This window comes from Arachis stenosperma, chromosome 1 (assembly GCF_014773155.1).
Source record: "Arachis stenosperma cultivar V10309 chromosome 1, arast.V10309.gnm1.PFL2, whole genome shotgun sequence".
Lineage (NCBI taxonomy): Eukaryota > Viridiplantae > Streptophyta > Magnoliopsida > Fabales > Fabaceae > Arachis > Arachis stenosperma.
In genome coordinates this window covers 110272146-110298997 of record NC_080377.1, presented here as the reverse complement: position 1 = coordinate 110298997, position 26852 = coordinate 110272146, and the positions used below count along the sequence as shown (strand labels likewise).

The following is a 26852-nucleotide window of genomic DNA, read 5'->3' as shown; positions in this document are numbered from 1 at the left end:
CCAAAAGTTTATTTTATTATTACTATTTTACTTTTTTTATCAATTAACATACTTCTTCCTTACTTTCAAAATTCCCAATTTACAAGACTCATAACCAATAATAAGAATATACTTCCCTGCAATTCCTTGAGAAGACGACCCGAGGTTTAAATACTTCGGTTATCAATTCCAAAGGGTTTGTTAATTGTGACAACCAAAACTTTTGTAAGAAAGGTTGATTGCTTGGTTTAGAAACTATACTTGCAACACGAATTTATTATAAATTCTAAACCATCAATCTTCAGTTCTTCAGTACACCCACCTCCTTCATACTTCACCCCCAGAAGCATCCACTTCCACGTCCTCGATAACAGCATCACCTCCAACCCTGACAACGTCCACCATATCCTCAAGACCAAGTTTCATAACTACCCCAAGGGCACGCCTTTCTTCACTATCCGGCAAGTAATATAGATTGTTGTATATTAGGACATCATGAGAAGATATTCTTCTTCGACATCATATGCAAATTCTCATTTGAAATTGACTTCGAGTACTTCATTCTTTCTTTTCTGGAGTCCACGTTGACAAACTGCTTCGACCTCGTATCCAAACTATCAGTACAACGAGCAATGTCGCCATTGCCGCTCATATGAAAACTGAAGCGATTACTGAACAGGTTCGGAGAAGAAGATGAAGAAAGCAATCGGAGTAGTAGACAATGTGGTCATGAAGATGATAGAGCAGAGGAGGAGGGAGATGGCGACGACGACTGGTCTTAACAAATCAAACTTCCTGTCTAAATTCATGGGATCTATCAAAGACGACAAGTACTTGAGAGACATAGTCATTAGTTTTCTGAGTATGAATTGGTTGAGAACAAATTGAGGATTTTTCTTCTTGTGAATATTGAATTTGTAGAGTGTGCATTGTGTAGCTTGAAGTTACAGTGTTAGATTGTAAGTGTTATGTGAAATATGATGGAATTAGGAGAGAACAGTGTTATTTCCGAACAGAGGAGGTCAGGGACCATTTTGTCTCCTGTTAGAATTCTCATAGACTATTTTCTCCTCTGTTAAAGTTGACGGAGCAAAGGACCTAAATAATTGACGGAGTTAATTGTTAGGGACCAATCGAATAATTAATTTTATTTAGAGACTAAAGTATTTGATCTAAAACTTTTTAAGAACCAAAATGAATAAATACTCAATAATTTAACATGTTTAACTAAATTATTAACATAACGACTTTTAACTTTTATCTTCATATGAAGGCTATTGAATAAAAAGTACATTATATATGCAACATCGCACTAAACTCAACATCCGACCTTAGCTCAGTTGGTAGAGCGGAGGACTGTAGTTGGTGTAGCAATCCTTAGGTCGCTGGTTCGAATCCGGCAGGTCGGAATTGATTTCTTTTTTGTTCTACATTCTCTAACCACTAATAATCAATAATTATTCTGTTATGTCATGATCACCCAGCCACCCACAGTTTAGAAAAGTTATTCCTCCAATTTGAACTGTTTTGAAGTCAATTTTCATCTCTCTACATAATCATGTTTAGCCATTTATGTGTTGCTTAGAGTTAAGAGGACCAATGCATGCAGACGTGTCTAACATACAGGAAACAAGATTACATACTCTCTTTTGATTTTGCCACGGACAATCAAGGAGGCTTTCATATGATGAATCATTAAACATTAATGGGGTGATGATACAATTTGAATACTTTATTAGTGGTACATGTATACAAATATATACTCTATGTATGACCCTTTAGTCAGCTTTGAAGGCTGTCATGATATTCTTTTGGTTATTATTAGCTGTTGCTGTTTGTTATCCTAAGAAATGATATAAAGGGACCAAAATATTGATACATGCTTTTTTCTATTTATTTCTTTTCTCATACTACTCTATTAATTAAGATTTAGATATTTTGATCTAATATACTAATTATTTTATATACACCACGATGGAAAGCGTATCTTTGTAACACTTCTTACTGAACTGCTGGTTTTACCATGCAAAATCCTCATGTTGCCAGCCTCTTTCTAAAAGATCATCTTCTTTTCTTCTTTCACTTCTCATTCTTCTTCTCTTCCTCCTCTTTATTATTATTCTTCTTTTTAGCTTTGAATTTTTTTTTATTAATTTTGGATGTTTCTTTTTTCTAAGTTTCGGATGTTTCTCTTTCTTATGTTTTGAATGTTTTTTCTTTTATGGAATTTGGATAATTTTTTAATAGTTTTAAATTTTTTCTTAATTTTTGGATATTCTTTTTTCAATATTTTCTTAAATGTCTCTTTGTTATGTTTTGAAATAAAAAAAAAAATTGGATATCTTGTTTTCATCAGCTGTTTTATGTTTCTTTTTGTGAAATTTTGTATGTTTTTTTTATTAAAAATTTTTTTAATGAAATGATTTTAGAATTTTTTAAAATGATATTTGGAATTTTTAAAATGATTTTACAATTATTTTGAATGTTTGTTATTTTTAGATGTTTTTTTTACTATAAAAAACGCTAAATGTCATCAGATTTAACGTCAGACGCTAGCGGCGAATTTGGCAATTAATTCATCGGATAAAAAGGTTACCGTCAGATTTAATTTTCTCCAGTAAATTCGCTGGTAATAATTGGAAGAAAAATTGGTACTGAGATTACCGTTTCTCTGATTAGTGCAACGCTGCATTTTAGTTACTTTCAAAGCGTTACTGTCAGATTTTTTCGCCTGTAAATCTGACAATAATCTTGCTTTAAATTTGAACCCGAACCCTTTTTTCCTTTATTTTCGAACTACTCTCTCTCTTTCTCTCTCTCTCACTCTCTCTCTTCCCAAACCACCTCCGACAACTCCTTCGCCAATTTCGGCCACCACCAACTGAGTCCAAAGACTGCGTGAACTCAGTTAGATGTTCCTTGCGACACGTTGGTTGCTCTGTCACTGCCATTTTCTTTCCCTCGCCACTACTGCCACCGTTGTTACTCAATTAATCTCCAACCTATCTCTCTCCTGCCTCCTCTAAGTAGGTTGTCATTATCCCTCTTCTTATTTCTTCTTCATTTTTACTTCATTTTAAATAAAAAATCCCTAACCCCCTTTTTGAACCCTAACTCTAAACCTTAATTTATAATGTATGCCTATGTTCTTGTTTTATTTTGATTTTGTGATTTATGAATTCATTTTTTTATTTTTGTTTTGATTTATTCTTAATTTTTTCTGTTTTTGATTTTAGTAGTTTTTCTTGTTTTAATTTTTTCAGCGAGAATGAAGCTAATGGCGCCGCCTTTAGCAGTGGCTTCCATTACAATTTCACCTCTCCCCTTATTTTTTCGTTAATTTAGGATTAGTCTTATGTTAATTTTTAGGTATATGAATTGTTTAGGATGATTTGCTGCTGTTAGTTGAATTTAGAGTCGAATTAGGATTTTTTTTATTAGGAATAGTGTTAGTTCATATACAATTAAGTATGTTATTGTAATTCTTGTATTTGAAATATCAATTGTTTGGACTGGTTTGATTCATGTTTGATGTATTCGCATCTTTAGTAGTTTTTCTTGCTTTAATTTCTTATGTTTGAAATTAGATTTCTGCTTTTGAGAAATTGTTCTATCTTTTCTATATTTGAAATTTTAGTATAAATTCCATTATTACACTCTAATTATTGTTATCTGTTAGTGTTTGTGCTTTTCTGCGCATATGGGGATAACTAGGAATTTAGGATTGTTGTTATTTATCTTGTTATCGTCTTATATTTCACTAGAAGCTATGCTTTTAGTTGATGAGCATATTTTAATACATTAAGATTAACAAATTTTTTAAAAATTTAAAAATTTAAGTTTACCACCATCAGATTTGCTATTGAATAAATCTATCGGTAATTATTAATTTGATTATTAATTAATAATATATTACCGTCGAATTTGTTGGGAGAAAAATTCGAAGGTAAAAATTATCAACAGAAATTTTTTGATGATAATTAGCCGTGGACAAAAAAACTATCAGTAAATAATTACCGGCGAGATTTATACCGTCAGATTTATTCTGACGGTAAACATATTACCGGCGAAATTTTTTAGTAAATTCGTCGGTAAATCCGCGATATTCAATGTTTTTCTTGTAGTGTTCTAAGTTTTAGATATTTTTTTATGTTTTGGATGTTTCTTTTTTTGGATTTTGGATTATTTTTTAATAATTTTATATGTTTTTTTTCTTAATTTTCGAATGTTCTTTTTTAATATTTTATTGAATGTCTTATTTTGTTAGGTTTTAGAATTTAAAAAAAATTAAATATTTCATTTTTGTTAGGTCTTTAACGTTTTTTTTTTTTTACGTTTTAGAATCCTTTTATTAAAAATTTTTAAAATAAATTCTTAAAACGATTTTGGATGTTTGTTATTATTTGATTTTAGATGATTTTTTTAAGATTTTGAATTTTTTCATTAAGTTTTAGATGCATTTCTCATAATAATTTAAGTTTACGTTTCCTCTAAAGAAATTTTTTTTAATTGGCTGCACTTTGTTAATTATTTGGCGGGATTGTTTAAACAAATCAAATGACTACTATGTTTACTAACTTTGATAGTTCCTGATTTGAATGTTTAATGTTGGAGATTATTCTATAAATGTTAATAAAAAGAGTTAATCGCTTAGAAAATAGTAAGATAGCTAGTAATTAAGATGGAAAAAGTAGAATTACTAAAAGCATGGGGGTTAATGCACGAATACCTATGCGTATGGTGCATGATGGATATGATGATGATATTGAAAGAGAGGAGAAGGGACAAAGAAAAAGAAAGAAATGAAGGGAAAGAGAACAGTGGTGGATGTCGTGTTTTTTTTAAACAGAAAAAAGAAAGCACATTGATAGATATGATGGCTGAAAAAGCAAAAGAGTGAAGGAAAGAATTCTATGTACTGTGTCTGTAGAGACCCCTCGTCCCTCGTGCACTCCAACTAACTAACTTTCATGCACGAGTGCTCACTTCCTTTCAATTGTCTTTTCCTATATTCCTTCAATTCTTTCACATTTTTCAAATTCTTATTGTGTCCTGCCCTTCATTAATTTAACTTGGATTTGGACTCCCAAAAACTATTCATAAACAGATTAGGACATTATCATTTATGGAGTTTTTTTTTTAAGTTAGGAGTGAGATTTAAATCTGTAATCTCTAAATAATTATAAAAAAATTATATCATTTGAGTTATAATTAATTCGTTATAAAATTAATCAATATAATTAATAATTAATCAGTCATTATATTAATCAAGTTTAAGATAAAATTGATTATAAATAAATTAAATCAGTTAAAACTGAAAAATCATTCAAAAACCATAAAATAAATTGAATCAATATATTTTTTTGTAGTTAATCAGTTTAACATAATAAAATAAAATAAATTATATTTTAAAAGATATATTTTATATATAAATATATTTTTTTATTATATCTTATTCAATTTCAAATAAATTTCTATTGAATCTTTAAAATTTTAAGCTTCTAATTCTCCTTTTCGATTTTTCATAACCTTTTTTTCCATTTATGTAACTTGAATTGAAAATCTCTAATTAAATATCTAAAATATTTTGTAACTTTATTACTTTTTGTAATCTAGGCTTTATTAAAATTTAAAATAGATATGTCTTTGTTAACAAAATGTTGTTTTTCTCAATTATATATATACACTTTCAAGAATCAAATTCGTACGTTAGATGATTATATATAATATTCAATTCAATTATGTACCAACTGGATCGAATTTTATTAATTTGTTATTATCAATATCCAAACTTTATTGTAAGTATGTGTCTCAAGTTGAATCTGAATGATGAAATTATTAATTATCTGCCAGTGGAGAAATAAAAAATAACAGAAAATAGAAGAGAGGAAAGGGGAGAAAGACAGAAAGAAAGTAGTGAGAGAGGGAGGGAAGGAATAATTGCATGGGCCATGGATGAAAATTCTTCTGCTTCTAATGCAACAAAATGTATCCGTAGGGTGTCATGCATGTCTAAAGTGATAAAAACCCATTGATTGCATTTTGTGTTTAAAGTAACTACTATGCCCCTTCTGTCCCATCTTCAATTCCTTCTCATTAATCCTTTTTTTATTATTATTATTCTTTTTATATCTTACCCACTTGCTTCTTCATACTCATTCTCTACAAATACACAAATATTCTAGGACAACTTGTTAATATACCTTGGCCTCTCTAAATTATTTGTTGATACGCTAATTATTACTGTTTCAGTAGTGGAATTTTCTTTATATATATATAACCTTGTAGTACAACAATGATTCAACTAAAGGAATTATGTAATATTTTTCACATAATATGTTTGAAATATTATTTACTATTATTATTTGACAAAAATGGTTTGAATAACTTTGTCTGCACCTTAGGAAAGAATAGTATCCTTTGACCACAATAAATAAACAAGGCCGCTTATACCATCGTTATAATAAACCTAGTATTTATTACTTGGAAATTAAAACAACATTTTCTTTTTTGTTTTAGTGAAAAACTATAGATAATCACTACTGCAAATATCATATCATACACCAACAAAATCAAATATAATTAGTTGTTGGTAGCGTAAAATGATGGGAAAGTCTTGGGGGCCAGCAGTTTTTTGAAAAGTTGGCCAGTATTTAACCATCAAGAGAAAATTGAATGATCCCACACCATTGGATTTAATCTCACACCATTAAAAACACTCTTGATGGCTACTTGATGGTTAAAAAACATAAAAAATGCTGGCCCCCTAGCATTCCTCTAAAATGATTATGATGTGATATACAAATGCCATAATTTGTGCTTTAATTTTTAATGTCTCAGGTTTTTAGTTTTTTAATATATATTTAACGGATCGTAGATCTGAAAAAACACAACCAAATGATTTGCATTTGAAAATTGATCTTACATTCTGTTCTATTCTGCTATGCAACTTGTTGTCTTCTTGAAATAAATAACTAAGACCCACCTCACACAGTTCTTGAGAAAACCACCATTTCTTGTTCCGGTTTTTAAGGCCTATATAATATTTTTCTTAAAAAGCTGCAAATATCTTTAGTATACATGATTAAAAGTCTCTTGTGTCACAGTGTTCTCATAAATATACAATTTTCAGTTTGATCAATTCATGACCATACATATACTTTCGATATCTTTGGTAAATTATATCTCTGATGATGTCAATGCTTTAATAATTGTGAGCCATAAAAAGAAAAAATGTGACATCAGAATAATAAATTAAAGGGTGAATTAATGGTGATGAAGCCTGAATTCACCAAAGATTAATATATATATCTGAATACACTAATTGATGTTCCATATGTCAACCTTTATTATACACAATTATTATCATCATTAATATTAATATTAATATTAATATTATTGTGCATGAACCAAGAGCAAGAGAATTTCGCATTATCTCTGAGTTGATTCTTGGACCCTCCTCTCCCTGAATGTACTATATATTTAAATTATGAACAGATCTAAGCAATCATGGAGGTACTAAACAAGATTTGTCTCTTTGGTTGGTTTGAGTCCTGAAATTGCTCCTCTGTCTGTCCCTCACTGCATGTGAGCAAGATTCAAAGAACAGATAGATCAGGTTGTTGCCTCAGAGATGCTTTGTAAAGAGGGTTGCCATGTTCTTGATGACTTAGCTGTTGTTGTGCCACTACCACCATTACTACTTGATGTTGTTGTCCTTGACCCATGTCTTTCACCTTTATTACTTTCCTGAAAATATTATATAAATATATTAAAAAATCAGAATTAAATGGTTATTTCAAAATCACATATTACAGATAACAATAACTAATTTTGTAAAGAAATTAAATCCTAATCCAGGATCCTATATATAGTTCCTTTAGTTTATATTAGATTGAAAAACCTAAAAAAGTATTTAGTATTTTAGTTCATGTGAGGTTTTCTGATGCATGTTTCTGGAGGGCGATTGGGTCAAGAAAAGGAAAATTTATGAAGGCAGCGAGTTCTCAAAAAAAGCATGCTAATTATTAATTAGTACTACTAGTAGTACAACTAAATCTAAATCAATATGCAGAATCGATAATCTTATATATATATATAATAGTTCAATAATTAAATTTCCTGTTCATACATATATATAATAAGTAGATAGAATCAATCAAGCTACTCTTGTAGTAAGATTAAGATTTAATCCTGTGGCCGAAAACAAAACTTATAGGAACAAAAGTAAAATAAATAAAATTTTAAGTGAGGTTTATTTACTTGTTTGTCCTCCTGCTCAACAAGGCTCCTTGCTGCCTTGTTCATGTCAAACCCAGGTTTCAACTTCACCACTTGATCTGATTCTGATAGTAAGTTTTTCTTCATCTTTGCTTGTTTCTTTGCCCACAGACCCTTCATAACCTCTGAAGAGAAAAACCCAAGAAGGACAAAAATAAAAAGGCTTAAATTTTGGAACAAATTAAAGCATAAAACCTTATATGACCAACATAAGAAAAGAAAAAGAAAAGGGTCAAGGTGAAACCTTGAGCTGAGATGAGTCTATAAACTTGTCCAAGAACAAGGGTATCTGTTGGCTTGAGAAGCTTGATCCGTGTTAACCTAACAGGGTGGTTGTTGTTGTTATTGTTGTTTGGGGCATTTTGGTTATTGTTATTGTTGTCTTTGGAAGTGCACAATGTGGTGGAAGAGATGAGAAGAGCAACATAGTGACCAGGGTTACCCTTCATCACTTCACTAGCACTCACAGGCCAATATAACCTTTCTACTTTCCCATTTGGTTGCTGTATCACTAGTGTTGCTGTATCAATGGCTTGGCAATTCCCCATGATCTTGATCTCTCTCTCACACACAGCAAGAACAGGGTAAGAGGATAATAACGAGGAAGAAGCTGAGAAGGGAATGTTGAAGACCTTACTACAATATATATAGCATAATAGCCACTGAATACAACCACTAGTTGTTTGTTTTTCAAAGGGGCAAAAACACAAACAGGTGATGTGCGCACACTTACATGTAAAAATATATAATCCTATACGGAATGGACTGTGTGGACAAATGGAAGGGAAGGGGCATATTATATATATAGTAGATAGGCAGTGGTTTATTATAATTATTTGTTAACGTAAAAATAACTTTATGGTACCAAAGTAAATAATTTTGTGGAATTGAAAAAGGGAGGAGTATAGAAAGGAACATTTTTGTGTGCAAAAAGATATGGTAATGGTAATGGTAAATGGAACCCAACAGGGGTGCGCCAGTTTAGACCAAGACAGGTAAAGATGAAAGACAAGGGTGACTAGTAGGGTAATGGGCGAGTGTTATCCAACATGGGGACACGTGGAAGCTACGGATTGGGGGGTTGAGGAAACATGACCAAAATAAAGGGGGGACCTTACCAAGAAAATTGTTCTTCAAGGAAAAATAAAGGGGATTGGCAATTCACTAAATTTTAGATCATATACTAAATCAATCAAAATAAATGGTAAAAATATGAAGTGACACATCCTTATAACAAAATATATACAACCAGAGAACATATGGAGCTTATCCCCTCAAAAAAGTACGTATTTATTCAATTTTTCTTTTCTTTTTCAAAGTTTAGGTGAAGAGTTGTTGTTAATAAGTTATTGTTATATGGATACATCTGAAATCTCTAAAAATGTTGAGGTTTTTCTATTTAATTTTTTGTTATTGTTGAATATCTCATTCATATTCATCTTTTTGTTTCTTGAGTATGAGAAAAAATTACGGACTTTAAAAAAGTCAAATTTTTAATAATTTCATCCTACATAATTGAGTTATAAAAATTTTTGAATATACATCCTACATTTGAAGTGAATTTTTTTTAGTTAAAAAATATTTTTTTTAGTTATTCTGAATAATTAAGAAATTTTTTAAAAAAATACGGGATTTTACTTCTAGCAGCAACATGTTAGGATATGTTGATCCTATCACAGAGAATTTTCGATGTGAAAATACAAAGATAAAGACAAAAGAATTATCTTTCAATAAAAAAGAGAATGAATTTGCTGGATCGTTTAAGGTAGCAGCCACCCTCTCTCACTCATTTTTTCAACTACTCATTCCTTTCATATGCCTTCTTTTCTCTTGTTTTTCGCTTACTCTTTCCTTTCTCTTATTTTTTCCTTCTTCCCCTATTTCTTTCTTTGATTAATTATTTTTATTTTTGATTTTTCTTTTGAAATTTAGATATATATTAATAGCTCCCTTTGTAGTTAATTTCTCTCCTTTTGTAGTATAATAATTTTTTTATGTGTTTATATTTAATAGAACAAACTCTCCATATCTAGAAAAAAAAAGATACTTTAAGGAGAGCTTTTTGTCCATAGAAATATTTTATAGTATAAAAGTGTTTAGATTTATCTGACAAAAAAAAAATGTATTCTAGTGACTTGCAACACATCTGTGTAGTTTTAGAAATAAAAGAGACTTAGATTTATCTCTATTTCTACTCATTAAGAATCTTTGCAATAGAATATTATGGGTCCTCTCAGTTTATAATTCAACATAGAGGATATTTATCTTTTTTTTTTAAAGTAGAACCAATATTTTCTACAATTAGTAACTATCATTTGACTATTCTGTAAATAAAAATTTTTGTCAAATAAATAAATAAATAAGATCATTTAAAGAAATTTGTCCCGCCATTATCCATACCATTACTACGATCTTATTTTGTATAGGTACAAACTTCTAGATTAGAAAATTTATGGTGTAAGCGAAGAATTGTGGTATCATCCAAACAGCGAACTTCATTGCCATTTTGGAAATCAATCACGTCTGTCCAATAGAATTGAACAACAAGAAATTAAAGTTGATTATTTAGGGCATTATCACCATTCCCTTCGAAAATATATTATATTCATCTCACAAATTTCTAGAACAAATAAATAAAATTATGTAAAACTTTTCTACCAGACATATACATATGAACTCCCATGAACCATCTTGGAAGTAGGTTGTAAGATGTAATGATCCAATTCTCAGTATGTCATGACAAATACTAATCGTCAGGCGTTACCATTTTGTCGGCCTATGAGACTCTAGAATCTATATTACGGATATAGATATGAGGTTGTTGCACTTATCGGAATTGCGTAAGTTAGCCAAATTTTATAATTTTGTATTTAAAATTGAAAACAGATATGAATCAAATCATACATTCATACGAAAGAATATATATCATACATAAGCGCTTCAAGAGCTCAGTTTGAACATCAACATAAAAAATGCAAATCATAAAAAATACTCAGACCTATATACATACATCTCAACAGTTAGTATAGAATAGACTTATATACATATAATATAATACATACGACACTCCAAGACCTGGCTCACATAGGAGCTCCTAATCTGAAACCTATACTAGACTAGAGATAGTAAAATCCTACCCTTAGAAAAATACTATCAAAAGAGAGGAGAACAAATTCAAAAAATACCCTCATTATCGGGTATCATAAAAAAGGAGATTCTGTCTGCTGCCACACCATGAAGGGCCGTTAGACATATCACTGTCTCACCTTCTGAAGCTCCACTTCTAGATGAAGAATCGAAAGTCACCTCTACTGCTGTCTGGGCCTCCTAACCAGGGTCCTTCTTAGGGTCCTCTTCCTCAAATGAGATGGTTAGAAATCCGTTGGTCATCATTAAGGCAAGTGCGTTAAGAGGTCGAATTGTGCTACCAATGGATCAATAGGATGGAGATCCAACTGAGGCTCTAATGGTGCATCTGGTTGAGGGTCAGGCTGAGGTTTCGCAAGATGAAATTCTTCCTAATAATACTGTGGTGGAAAGTCATGGTGAGTGCCTCTAGGGTGCAAGACAATAAACAGAAAGTCATAGGGGTTATTTGGGTCGAAGTATGGGCTATAAAGCGGTTACAAAAAAGGATGATTGCAAAATATGTACATCTGTGTACAAGGCTCTCCCCAGATGATAGTACTCTCCAATATTGGGTCCTCATAAGTATATAGCATCAGTACCTCAAAGAACAACACTCCCATACCAACGAACATCACTATCAGCTCTATCTGTAGAAACAATGAAGGAAATGAGGGTGAAAACCTACGATTCTCAGTAGGATAGTAACAAAAGAAACGATTCGTATATCGGGCCTAAGCTCTAGTGTTTTAGATAGTCATGTGTTTTATCATGTTAACCCTAGGTTCAAAATCTTAGGCATGACTCATTTGGCACAATATTAGTCTTTCATTAACTATACCACAATCTATATCAGTAACCAAGCAACAATAATGAAAAACAAGCACAAATTTATCACAGAACACAGAAAAAAATAAAACATGCATAAAATATAATCACAAAAAATATGCACAAAGCATAAACACAGAGAAAAGATAACAAATAATATGATGCATGTCTGTCCTACACAGACCATGAGCTCACGCATTGGTTGACTACCTGCAACCTGACGTTACCCGAGACCAAGCCCAGATATGGTTTCTAAACTGCATACATTTAGCATACGTGTCTCATAGGCAGAACCATGTACACTCAGCAATCATCACAAAGTTTTATACTATAATATGCTCTCAGTTGAGAAACATAATATCACATAAGTGGCCGTCCCCACTTCATTGCACTGAACAAGTAGGACCGAACCACTACCATTACTAGGCCTATACTCAAAATAAAGTGTACATTCCAAACAAATTTTATTCACTATTTCTGTCTAACTTATAACATGATAGTTTTACAATGAATTCTCTCTTTGTTTGTGAGTTACTCTTTTATCTTTGGTCTTTTTTCATATTAACCGTTATGTCCTCTTATCTTTTAAAGGTCTCTTTTGTCCTTGATCTTTTACATATTAACCATTTGACCTTCTTTCTCTAAAGAACCTTTTTGTCCTTAGTCTTTTTACATATTAACTATTATATCTTTATGCTCTTTTAAGTTAACCTGTGTATCTTTTAATCTTTCAAAATGACTATTATGTCCCTTAACCTTTTAATTTATCCTTTTAATATTATTTTTTCACATAATAACTTTTATGTTCTTAGTCTCTTAAAATTATTTTTACCCTTGGTTTTAAATTTTAATTACTATTTTATCTTTTAATTTTTTTAAAAGAACTTTTATGTTCCTCTTTCTCATAATTACCTTTTTACCTTCAATTCTCCATAATATGATAGTTTTGTCCTTTAACATTTAATTCTTACTGAATTATTTTTTCAAAATGACCATTTACCCCTAAGTTGTCATGTTCACATATTTTAACTTTATCCTTTATTAAAATAACAATTTTATCCCTTATAACTTTTAAGTTATGAATTTATCTTTAATATTTTTAATGGCTATTTTACTCTTTGTTAATCATAATTATTATTTTGCTCTTATTCTTTCATCCTTATTTTAGTATTTTAAATTTATAATTTTATCCTTAAATTTCACTAAAATTATTATTTATGCCTGAAAATTTATCATAATTATATTTTTATCCGGAATCTTTTATGTAATTATATTTTTACCCTTAAGCATTCTATGTTCATATTTTTTATTCTAATCTTTTATTATTTACACTTTGATTCACTTTTTACTCTAAATTACTTAATTCTCATATTTTGGTGCATCATACAAATTTCATATTCTTCAAACTTTTATTTATGACACTTTTCAAGCTCTTTACTCACTTTTCTTGAAATCTTTCAAATTTTTACATACGTAACTTTAATAAACATCATTCTATGAGTTCTTTTACTTCATTTTTAACTTTTATAAAATTATATTTTAGCCCTAAGAACCCTTTTACATTCAATCTTCATCGACATACATTTATATCCATCCAAAATTCATATCAAGCATTTATAAATCATATAAATGGCTCATTCATCATTAAATCATCAATATAAACATTCATAGTCATCAATCATCATCAAGTATCAATAAGAGCATATTAACATACATGAGTCATTGTAAACTATTCTAACCCTTACCTTTCTTATTAGACCTTTCAAATCACTTCTTTAATCCTTGTGATTACCAAAATATCCTAAATCAAAATTTAAAACAACTTTTAATCATTGTTAGACCTTATGACTGAATTGTCATAGAAGAGAAAAGAAGAGATTTCTCACCCTTAAAGCTTAGAGTTTAATGTGAAATTTTTTAGAATTTCCTAAGACGTATATTATGAACAAACATTATCAACAATAATTTCTTGTTTTACAAGAAGTTACAACCAAATAGAAAGAAGAAGAGAAGAAGAAATTCTTCTCACCTTGAACTTGAAGTGACATTCTCTCTTACTCTTTTAGAAGCTCTAGAGATAACTTTCTATACAAGAAAAGAAACAAACATGATTTTGCAATAGATATGCACGGATAATCGAATTTGATGAAGGAAAGAAAAGAAAAATTCTCTTCACTAATCTTGAGGATTTTGATATGAGAATGAAGATAAAGATGAGAGGAGTTGTTTAGTTGGGTTAATTTCTTGAGATAAGGACTTCTGTTCTTGAGAATTGAAGATGAAATTTCACCACAAAAAAAAATGCTAAGTACTGTCAGATTTAGCATCGGACATTAACGGCGAGTTTTTCATCAAATTTACCATTGGATTTGGCAATAAATTCGTCACCCTAAAATATTACCGTCAGAATTAATGTTTCGATGCTAACGTCCATGGTAATATTTGGAGGAAAAAAATTTTGATGCACTCACTATCGTCGGATTTACCGGTGGGTAAATCCGACGGTAACCTTGTTTAGTGAAACGTCATTTTAGGCACACGGAAAATGTAACCATTGGAGGTTTCAGACAATAAATCCAATGGTAACTATGTCCTTAATCAAAGCACGACTGCTGTCTCCCCCCATTTCGAATTTCTCCTTTCTCTCTCTTCATCACCACCCTCTCTCTCTCTCATCACTGCCTCCACCTCCGTTCTTTGCCCTTCCCACCGCCACCGCTCCACTATTTTTGACAAGCTAGAACCTCTGCCACTAGTTGCACTCAATGCTCCACGTGGATACGGGGAAGCAGAACCTCCACCGCGAGCCACGCCTCTACCACCGCGACGTCCTTCGCTCTCTCCTGCGAGGTGCACTCCGGCAAGCCACCTCCATCGCTGGAACCTCCACCTCTACTGTCGTTACACTCTTTTTGCTTTGAAGTTGGCTTTGGAATTTTGTGAATTTTTCTATTAATCTTCTCTGCTTTAAATTCATTAGGGTTTAATTAGATTTTAATTTTTTGTTAGTAATTTAATTTAGTTAAACTCCTTTTTGCTGTTAGGTTGATTTAGAGTAAAATTATAATTTTTTACTAGGATTTCTCTTGATTCATAGGTAATTAAGCATGCTATTGTGATTCTTGGATTTGTAATTTTGAATTTGTTTAGGGTTCATTGACTGATATTCTGCTAAACACTGCAATATAATACTAAATTTTGTGATGTTGATGCTGAATTTTACGAGTTGATGTTAAACGAATGCTTGTGAGTGCTATTTTGTGTTGCTTATATTTTTTCACGCCAAGTGTTCGATGATATGAATTTCTGTGTTGGTGTTATTATAATATATAATGACTTACATACCATTTTAAGAACAAGTTATACTTTCTCTTATGAATTATATCTTGTTATAAATGCAATAGACCGAAAAAAATTGTTTAAGAAACAAAAAATAAATAGCTTGCTATTATTTAAGATTAATATTTATAAATATTATATGGTTGTTAGTGCTATTTTATATTTTTCATGTTTCTGCACACCAAATGTTTGATGATATGAATTTCTGTATTGGTATTATTATAATTTATTCTTCATTTGTTGTTCTAAATTTTTGTTAATTAGTATACTATTTTCAGATATGACGACCGGTAGAGCTCTGCCAGATCAAGCTTCCAGTCGTGGTCGTAGTTGTGGTTATAGTAGAGGGAGGGTTTCTTTCAGTACCCCGAGGAATTCTGGATCCTCTCCCTTTACTTTGACCACTCTGGTGACGTCACAGGTTGCGGATTTAGTAGACCAGCCGTTCATCATGATCCCTAACCCCAACTATGTGCCTCCATCTATGGCAGCAATGCCACCTCCATCCGCTTGGCAGCCCGCTGCCACGGCGATGCTGCCTTTAGCGACAGAAGCTGCGGCCCCAGAGTCCTCTCATGAAAGTGAAGCAGTTAATGCCTCTCCACACTCTCCCATCATACAGTTGACTATTTGTCCTGATGGTAGCATGGGATAAGTATCATTTTGAGTCTTATATATTTCTTAATTATTGTTATTGCTAAAAGTTCAATTCCTGGTTATTGATTCTTATTTAGTGGATTTAAGTTTGATTGCCTGAAAGTGTTTCCTATTTCCCAATTATGGAATTACTGAAAGTTTAATTCCTAGTTATTGATTCTTGTTCAGTGGCTTTTGGTTTCATTGCCTAAATGTGTTTCCTATTTCATTGATTGTGGAATTGCTGAAAGTTCAGTTCCTGGTTATTGATTGTTGTTTAGTGGAATTAGGTATGATTTCCTGAATGTGTTTCCTATTTCGTTGAGTGTCCAATTGCTGAAAGTTCAGTTCCTGGTTATTGATTCTTATTTAGTAGATTTAGGTTTCATTGCCTAAATATGTTTCCTATTTCATTGATTATGGCTTATTCCAGTTATAGATAAAACTCTGCCAAAATATCCATAAAAATCTTTATATATTATGGATTTTCTGTGGATTATTGATAGGTTCGCGCTGAACAACAACGCATGTACTCAGAAGATGACTAACGTCATCAAGCTGATGTACAACCACCCCTGGCCCAGCTACAAGAAGATCCCCGCTAAGACCAGACAGTGATGGTTTGAGTTATGGGCGGTAATTAAATTTGTTTTTTATTTTTTAAGTTTCAAACCATTTTAGCTAGTTTAATTATATCCTCTATTTTCAGTAACTAACTTTGTTCTTTCTTTATGCAGCTGCACTTTCTATGGGACATTGAGCACAATCTTACAATTAGGAAAATATTCGACCATAGAATGGGTCAGCGGCTCCAGTAAATACTGGATGATGTTCGTCATGGATGGGACCACTAGATGACCTGGCTCAGACCAAATATAAAGAAGGCTCTGTTAGTTCATTGGGAGTCCAACGAGGGGTTTAGGTATCAGTGCCTTACCAACAGAGCTAACATGGCATCGGCCAAGTCATCCAAGTATATCGGCGGCTCATCGACCTTCATGAAGACTAAGACCAAGATGGTATATAGTATCTCTAATTTTGTTAATAACTTAGTTATATTTTTTACATATCATTACTAGGCATCCTAATAATATTGTTTCAATGCAACATGTGTAGTCAAAGTTGTTGGATCGAGATGCGACATTGGCAAAGACGTTCAACTATACTCACACGCTGAAGAAGAACAAATAGATATTTTATTATCAATGGTCTCAGGACCATTATGTGAGTTAACATACATCTAATCTTCTGCTATAAAATTATTAGAGATTAACTGTATATCTGTCGTACTAATTATAATAACTTGTGTTATACAGAGACTAGAAGCCGCAACTCAATAGTCTCAACAAAGTGAGAGGACGCCGCCGATGGTTTTGCAGCTTCAGTTGTCGATCCCGATGCGGTTTGGCGTGAGACCGCTTTAGCACCGTATAAGAATTGCGTATACGGACTGGGCTCGTTCTTCGCCAGCAGCCTTCGCACCTCCACGTTGAGACCATCGTCAGGCTCTGCCACTGGTCGAGATGTCGAGCCCAAGGAAGGCATCGATTTAAGGCTGCATGTGTAGGAGCTCCAGCGTAGCCTTCACCAGTAGGCTCAGGAACTAAACTCTGGAGGTGAACGATTATCGGGAGAGGTATCAGGAGATCCTCACCCATGCGACATCTACAGATGAGCTCAGGCTGGAGTGGAGGGAGTCGTTGGACTGGCTTCGGCATGTGGAGGCTTAGACGGAGGTATACCAGGCCCAGATGCGCACCGTTGGCACCAACCCTGCTAGTGGTACATGGACAACACCGCCTTTTGTGCCGTTGACTCAGGGCCGCAAGACTGATGATGACGACGATAAGGACTACCTGGATCTATGGTTATTAGTGTTTCATTTTATTGGTTCATTGTATTTATTTGATGTACTTGAATTTTAATTTATTTGAATATTGTAATATTTATTTTGAATAATAAATTTCTATTATTTATGAATTGACCATTAATTGTGTGAAAAATAAATTTAAATAAAAAATAAAAATTAACCATTTGTAAGAATCGCAACTAATTAACCGCCTAATTAATTAAATTAATTGCCAAAAATAGGATCCAAAAATTTATAATGTTAATTAGAAAATTTGAATATGATATTTGAACTCAATATATTTTTCTGAGTTGAAAAATGAAATTTTCTACAGAAAATTGCGTAAAAATGCGTACCGGTAAGTTAGCCGACAATATCGGCTTCAATCTGTCCGGTACTATTCAAAACAAATAAAAATAGTAGGAAAACTTAGGAAAATAATTAAAGTTAAAAACCAGGCGCTAATTTTAAAGGTTTGGCCCAACTTTGGGACAAATAGGCCAAAAACGTTAACGAGTCGGATCAGGCCCAAGTTGGGCTCAAGCCCAACATATAAATACACTTAAAATGAACCCATTCAGCTCAGTCACTACACAAAACAACATACACACAGCTGCAAGTGAGAAGAGAGGAGAAGAGAGTGTTACTATTCAACACCAATTTTCGGTGGCCATAACTTGAGCTATAGAACTTCAATTTGCGTGCCGTTAGTGGCTACACAAAGCTCTCGCCGAGTTCGTTAGTTTTATCTAATTTGTGTTGGTAAGATTTCGGAGTTTTTTCTCCTTTTTTCAGCCCTAAAAAATTCAAAAATGTAGGTGTTGGTTTTGAGTAAATTTTTTGTGTTTTGGTTGTTTAGGTGGTATCTAAGTATGGGCTATTGGTGGTTTGTACTCCAAACACCATCAGAGAAGGTATGGAAACTCTTTACCTTGTAAATTTGTGAATTTGATGGATCCTAGGTGTTGATTTATGATAAATTATGTATGCCTAGCTTGAATTGTGAATTATTGGAGCTTTGGATTATTTGTTGGTAATTGGAGGCTTGATTTGGACATAAATTGGTGTATAGCACATATTGGGAATCGGCCAAGATATGGTTTCGGTTTTCTCTATGTAATATGTAATATTTCTGGACACTTAGGCTACTAGACCATAGGATAGGTTTGAAATTGATTGTTGATAATTGTGATTTATGATGATTTTAATGATTGTGATGATGTTGGTGAATAATGATGTTGAATAATGATGATTGTGTGGAAGGACAATAAACTATGATGTTTTGTTGATGTTGAGGTATGATAAGTAATGCTTATGAGTAGTGGGATTGTGTTAAAATCATTATATTGGAGTCTTGATGTAGGAATTTTGGGATTGTTGAGTTTGTGGTGTATGAGTTGATTATATTAGATGTTGAATTGATTGGATTGTGATGGAAAGGTAAAGTATAGTATTTGGTGGTGTTTTGTGGTGAACTTGAATAGGCTTTGACTTGGTTTGATTGTGAATTTTGGAAGTTTAAAAACCTAGCAAATTTTTTGTAAAAACCAATTTTTGGTGAACTTTGATGGATCATAACTTGAGCCTTTATTTTTAAAATTGGTTGAAATTTGTCTTAAAGTGAAGTTCATTTAAAGATCTATAAATTGGTATAAAATTTGATGAAAATGTATTTTTGTAGGGAAAGTTATGAACGTTTAAAGTTTGGTGATTAAAATTGATTTCTCCAACTTTATAGAATTTTGCAATTCTAGGATCGTACGCGAGCACCCCATACGTGGGTGTGCGTCTCTGCCTGGCTCTCATGCGTACGTGGCCCTATGTATGTGTAAACGAGTTGGGCCAGAAAGCAGGTATTCATGTACGGCCTCCTGCCCCATACGCGGGTGATGGTTTCTGTCCAGCACCCATGTGTACGCGAACTTATGGTATGTGTACACATGATGGTCCAAAGCTGAAGTGTGCGTACGCATACACCCTATTTTGCTGAAAAATGATTTTTCTTCATTTTTAAGGGTTCTCTAACCTTCTAAACTTCCTTCAAATGCTTTTTAAGAGTACTATCTGGTAATTAGGTTCTAATATTATTAAAGATGAGTTAGTGACTTATTTTAGTGAAATTCTACATAAATTTAGAAGATGGAGACTTAGGTTTCTAGAGTACTGAGGATGGATTAGTTGAGTGAGATGGTGGAGTATTGTAATGACGATTGAAATGGTGAATTTGTGACTTTCGGATTGATGATGTTGAGACGAGTTTAGGACTCGGAGTGGACTGAGTATTGAAAATGATTTATGAAAACCACTTGTACAGGATTTTATAGTGAGATTGTTGAGACGCTATACGCCGATGGTTGGTTATTTCTGCTTGTCGAGGTCGCGGTGGCGGTGTACGGATGGTTGGTTTATCTTGCTTACGTTGAGATGTGAGGTATGTGGCAGAGTATCCCACTCACATACTTTTGGATCACAGGAGTGTGCCCGGCACTATAGCCGTGGGGGGTTCCCTTATCTATATTCGTGATCGAAAGGCGACATCTCCATGGATATATTCGGGTTGACAGTTGAACTAATAATGTGATATCACAGCCAAATAGGACAGGTATTCATCATGTGCATATTCTATATGTTTGTTTGCTTTGCCAACTTGCATTGTTTGCCTAATTGTATAACATGCTTAATTGTTTCTTGAATTACTTGAGGTACATGATTATAGTTGTGTTTTACTTGCATTGCTATTACTTTTATTTTCTACTAGGATTGAGGAGGTTCGAAAGGCAGTGGCGATGGGATCGCATGGGGGTTCGGCTGGCGAAGGTTGTGGGACAGTGGTGTATATGTTAGATTAGAAAATCCTAAGTTAGATTCCCTTATTTCATTTTGGTTTTAAAAGTGATGGTCTTAAATTTAGTTATGCTTTAAGTTGAATCTTATTGTGGATATGAAGTTCTAGGATTGCCTCTATCGTCCCAGAGTCTTATATCTTACATTACTGGGTACTGTTACCATACTGAGAACCTTCGTTCTCATTCCATACTTTGTTGTTGTTTTTCAAATGCAGGTCGTAACCCACCTCGGTGAGTTACGTGATGGTGACAGAGCGGAGGATCTTTATTCCCTTTTGGAGTCATTTTTGGCATTTTGCTTAGTTTCTCTCACTTTTGTATTTATATTTGTCTTAGAGATTTACTTTAAGAGAGATATTGTATAAACTGTTTTAACTTTCAAAACTCTATATGTCAGTATATAACTAGTCGGCCTAAACTCCGCTGAGCTAAGGCTAATATCTTATGACTATTATACTTTTATATCTATATATGTTCTATTATCTTGTATCTATACCTTGTACCTTATGCTTTTAGTTTTGTGTGAACATTTTGCGCTTTTTAAACTCTGTTTTTGAGCTTAATTCTTCATCGGGCTTCTAGAATTATTATTTTCTTCTATATATATATATATATATATATATATATATATATATATATATTAATGTATAAGCCTTAGAATTGTCGTGACCTCTGATTTTATATATATATATAAGCCTTAGAATTGTTGTGACCTCTGATTAACCTTTGCTTTATGGCATGAGGTAAGTGATGCACAAAATTATGATACACAATGGCGCCAACAACTTGGTACGCACAATTGTAATCTCAACTCTTTTTCACAACTTCGCACAACTAACCAGCAAGTGTACTGGGTCGTCCAAGTAATAAACCTTACGTGAGTAAGGGTCGATCCCACGGAGATTGTCGGCTTGAAGCAAGCTATGGTCATCTTGTAAATCTCAGTCAGGCGGATTCAAATGGTTATGGAGTTTTAATAATTAAAAAGATAAATAAAACATAAAGTAAGATAGAGATACTTATGTAATTCATTGGTGAGAATTTCAGATAAGCGTATGGAGATGCTTCATCCCTCTTGAATCTCTGCTTTCCTACTGCATTCATCCAATCCTTCATACTCCTTTCCATGGCAAGCTGTATGTTGGGCATCACCGTTGTCAATGGCTACTTCCCGTCCTCTCAATGAAAATGGTCCAAATGCGCTGTCACCGCACGGCTAATCATCTGTCGGTTCTCGATCATGTTGGAATAGGATCCAGTGATCCTTTTGCGTCTGTCACTACGCCCAACACTCGCGAGTTTGAAGCTCGTCACAGTCATCCCATCCCAGATCCTACTCGGAATACCACATACAAGGTTTAGACTTTTTAGATCTCAAGAATGGTCGCCAATAATTCTAGCTTATACCATAAAGACTCCGATCTTTCGGAATGGAGGCTAAGAGATACACGCTCAATCTTAAGTAGAACGGAAGTGGTTGTTAGTCACGCGTTCATAGGTGAGAATGATGATGAATGTCACGGATCATCACATTCATCAGAATAAGAATAAGCTTGAATTGAATAGAAAATAGAAGTAATTGCATTAATACTCGAGGAACAACAGAGCTCCACACCTTAATCTATGGTGTGTAGAAACTCCACCTTTGAAAATACATAAGTGATGAAGGTCCAGGCATGGCCATGAGGCCAGCCTCCAAAACATGATCAAAGGATCAAAAGATAATCCAAAGATCCTAAGATGAAAATACAATAGTAAAAGGTCCTATTTATAAGAAAACTAGCTACTAGGGTTTATAGAAATAAGTGAATGATGCAGAAATCCACTTCCAGGGCCCACTTGGTGTGTGTTTGGGTTGAGCATTGAGCTTTACACGTGTAGAGATCTTCCTTGGAGTTAAACACCAGCTTTGGTGCCAGTTTGGGCGTTTAACTCCAACTTTTATGCCAGTTCTGGCGTTTTGACGCTAGCAAAGGGCAGAGAGCTGGCGTTTTGATGCCATTTTACATCATCAAAACTCGCGCAAAGTATGAACTATTATATATTGCTAGAAAGCCCTGGATGTCCGATTTCCAACGCAATTAAGAGCGCGCCATTTGAAGTTTTGTAGCTCCAGAAAATCCACTTCAAGTGCAGAGAGGTCAGAATCCAACAGCATCTGCAGTCCTTTGTTAGCCTCTGAATAAGATTTTTGCTCAGGTCCCTCAATTTCAGCCAGAAAATACCTGAAATCACAAAAAAACACACAAACTCATAGTAAAGTCCAGAAATATGAATTTTGCTTAAAAATAATAAAAATATACTAAAAACTAACTAAATCATACTAAAAACTATATAAAAATAATGCAAAAAAGCATATAAATTATCCGCTCATCACAACACCAATCTTAAATTGTTGCTTGTCCCCAAGCAACTGAAAACAAAATAGGATAATAAGAAGATAATATACAATGAATCCCACAGTATCAATGAAACTTAGTTCTAATTAAATGAGCGGGGCTTGTAGCTTTTTGCTTCTGAACAGTTTTGGCATCTCACTTTTTCCTTTGAAATTCAGAATGATTGGCATCTATAGGAACTTAGAATTTTAGATAGTGTTATTCATTCTCCTAGTTCAGTACGTTGATTCTTGAACACAGCTACTTTATGAGTCTTGGCCCTGACCCTAAGCACTTTGTTTTCCAGTATTACCACCTGATACATAAATGCCACAGACACATAACTGGGTGAACCTTTTCAGATTGTGACTCAGCTTTGCTAAAGTCCCCAGTTAGAGGTGTTCAGAGTTCTTAAGCACACTCTTTTGCTTTGGATCACGACTTTAACCACTCAGTCTCAAGCTTTTCACTTGGACATGCATGCCACAAGCACATGGTTAGGGACAACTTGATTTAGCCGCTTAGGCCTGGATTTTATTTCCTTGGGCCCTCCTATCCAATAATGCTCAAAGCCTTGAATCCTTTTTACCATTGCCTTTTAGTTTAAAGGGCTATTGGCTTTTTCTGCTTTTCTTTTTCTTTCTCTATCTTTTTTTTGCCATTTTTTTCACTGCTTTTTCTTGCTTCAAGAATCCATTTCATGATTTTTTAGATTATTGGTGGACGAAATAGTGACCCTCTTTGTATTTGCATGAGATTTATTTAATGGCTATTGGCTATGTGTGGACACAACTCCGTTCAACTTAAACAGCAAGTGTACTGGGTCATCCAAGTAATACCTTACGTGAGTAAGGGTCGATCCCACAGAGATTGTTGGTATGAAGCAAGCTATGGTCACCTTGTAAATCTCAGTTAGGCAGATTAAATTGGTTTATGATGAGTTCGAAAACTAATAATAAAAAGAAAATAAAAGGGATAGAAATACTTATGTAAATCAATAGTGGGAATTTCAGATAGGCGTGTGAAGATGCTAGAATCCTTTCGAATCTCTACTTTCTGATTGCTTTCATCCAATCCTTCTTACTCCTTTCCATGGCAAGCTGTATGTAGGGCATCACCGTTGTCAATGGCTACGTCCCATCCTCTCAGTGAAAACGTTCCTATGCTCTGTCACAGTACGGCTAATCATCTGTCGGTTCTCAATCAGGTTGGAATAGAATCCCTTGATTCTTTTGCGTTTGTCATCACACCCAGCCTTCAGGAGTTTGAAGCTCGTCACAGTCATTCAATCCCAGAATCTTACTCGGAATACCATAGATAAGGTTTAGACTTTCCGGATCCTCATGAATGCCGCCATCTATTTAACTTATACCACGAAGATTCTGTTGGGGAATCTAAGAGATATGCGCCCGGCCTAAAGTAGAACGGAAGTGGTTGTCAATCACGCGCGTTCATAGGTGAGAATGATGATGAGTGTCATGGATCATCACATTCATCAAGTTGAAGTGCAACGTATATCTTGGAATAAGAATAAAAGAGAATTGAATAGAAAGTAATAGTAATTGTATTGAAACTTGAGGTACAGCAGAGCTCCACACCCTTAATCTATAGTGTGCAGAAACCCCTCCGTTGAAAATACATAAGTGAAAGGTTCAGGCATGGCCGAATGGCCAGCCCCCTAAAACGTGATCACAGGATTCAAATTACAATCCAGGATTTAGGATTATGATAGTAAAAAGTTCTATTTATAATAAACTAGCTCCTAGGGTTTACATGAGTAAGTAATTGATGCATAAATCCACTTCCGGGGCCCACTTGGTGTATGCTTGGGCTGAGCTTGATCTATCCACGAGCTGAGGCTTTTATTGGAGTTGAACTCCAAGTTATGACGTGTTTTGGGCGTTCAACTCCGGATCATGACGTGTTTCTGGCGTTTAACTCCAGACAGCAGTATGTACTTGGCGTTCAACGCCAAGTTACGTCGTCAATTTCCGAATAAAGTATGGACTATTATATATTGCTGGAAAGCTCTGGATGTCTACTTTCCAACGCCGTTAAGAGCGCGCCATTTGGAGTTCTGTAGCTCCAGAAAATCCATTTTTGAGTACAGGGAGGTCAGATTCCAACAGCATCAGCAGTCCTTTTGTCAGCCTTTTTCAGAGTTTTGCTCAAGTCCCTCAATTTCAGCCAGAAATTACCTGAAATCACAGAAAAACACACAAACTCATAGTAAAATCCAGAAATGTGAATTTAACATAAAAACTAATGAAAACATCCCTAAAATTAGCTTGAACTTACTAAAAACTACCTAAAAACAATGCCAAAAGCGTATAAATTATCCGCTCATCACAACACCAAACTTAAATTGTTGCTTGTCCCCAAGCAAATGAAAATCAAATAGGATAAAAAGAAGAGAATATACTATAAATTTCAGAATATCAATGAATATTAATTATAATTAGATGAACGGGACTTGTAGCTTTTTGTTTCTGAACAGTTTTGGCATCTCATTTTTTTTTTCTTTGAAGTTTAGAATGATTGGCTTCTCTAGGAACTTAGAATTTTGGATAGTGTTATTGACTTTCCTAGTTAAGCATGTTGATTCTTGAACACAGCTACTTACGAGTCTTGGCTGTGGCCCTAAGCACTTTGTTTTCCAGTATTACCACCGGATACATAAATGCCACAGACACATAACTGGGTGAACCTTTTCAGATTGTGACTCAGCTTTGCTAGAGTCCCCAGTTAGTGGTGTCCAGAGCTCTTAAGCACACTCTTTTTGCTTTGGATCACGACTTTAACCACTCAGTCTCAAGCTTTTCACTTGGACCTTCATGACACAAGCACATGGTTAGGGACAACTTGATTTAGCCGCTTAGGCCTGGATTTTATTTCCTTGGGCCCTCCTATCCATTGATGCTCAAAGCCTTGGATCCTTTTTACCCTTGCCTTTTGGTTTTAAGGCCTATTGGCTTTTTCTGCTTGCCTTTTTTTTTCTTTCTATTTTTTTTCGCAAGCTTTTTACTTTTCACTGCTTTTTCTTGCTTCAAGAATCAATTTCCTGATTTTTCAGATCCTCAATAACATTTCTCTTTGTTCATCATTCTTTCAAGAGCCAACAATTTTAACATTCATAAACAACAAGATAAAAAATATGCAATGTTCAATCATTCATTCAGAAAACAAAAAGTATTGTCATCACATCAATATAATTAAACTAAATTCAAGGATAAATTCGAAATTCATGTACTTCTTGTTCTTTTGAATTAAAACATATTTCATTTAAGAGAGGTGAAGGATTAATGGATTTTATTCATAGCCTTAAGACATAGTTACTACATACTAATGATCATGAAGTAGAGACACAAAACATAGATAAACTCAACATAAAAACCGAAAAGCAGAAAGAAATAAGAACAAGGAATGAATCCACCTTTAGTGGCGTCTTCTTCTAGAAGGACCAACAATGTTCTTAAGCTCTTCTATGTCCCTTCCTTGCCTTTGTTGCTCCTCCCTCATTGCTCTTTGATCTTCTCTTATTTCTTGGAGAATGATGGAGTGCTCATGATGTTCCACCCTAAATTGTTCAAC

General features: G+C 33.6%; 1 protein-coding gene and 1 non-coding gene across 2 annotated transcripts; one reads left to right on the top strand and one right to left on the bottom strand.

The window, feature by feature from the left end:
* The first annotated feature begins 1304 nt into the window (after positions 1-1304).
* TRNAY-GUA (transfer RNA tyrosine (anticodon GUA)) lies at positions 1305-1388 on the top strand. The gene is given in 2 exon segments: positions 1305-1341; positions 1353-1388. It is a non-coding gene; the product is annotated as a tRNA-Tyr (tRNA).
* Positions 1389-7303: 5915 nt separating this feature from the next.
* Positions 7304-9042, bottom strand: LOC130982817 (uncharacterized). Its single transcript, XM_057906960.1, has 3 exons — positions 8504-9042; positions 8242-8384; positions 7304-7728 (listed from the first exon to the last, which is right to left on the bottom strand). The coding sequence occupies exons 1-3, from the start codon at positions 8805-8807 to the stop codon at positions 7594-7596; spliced, it is 582 nt and encodes a 193-aa protein (XP_057762943.1). The 5' UTR covers positions 8808-9042; the 3' UTR covers positions 7304-7593.
* Between the last annotated feature and the right edge of the window lie 17810 nt (positions 9043-26852).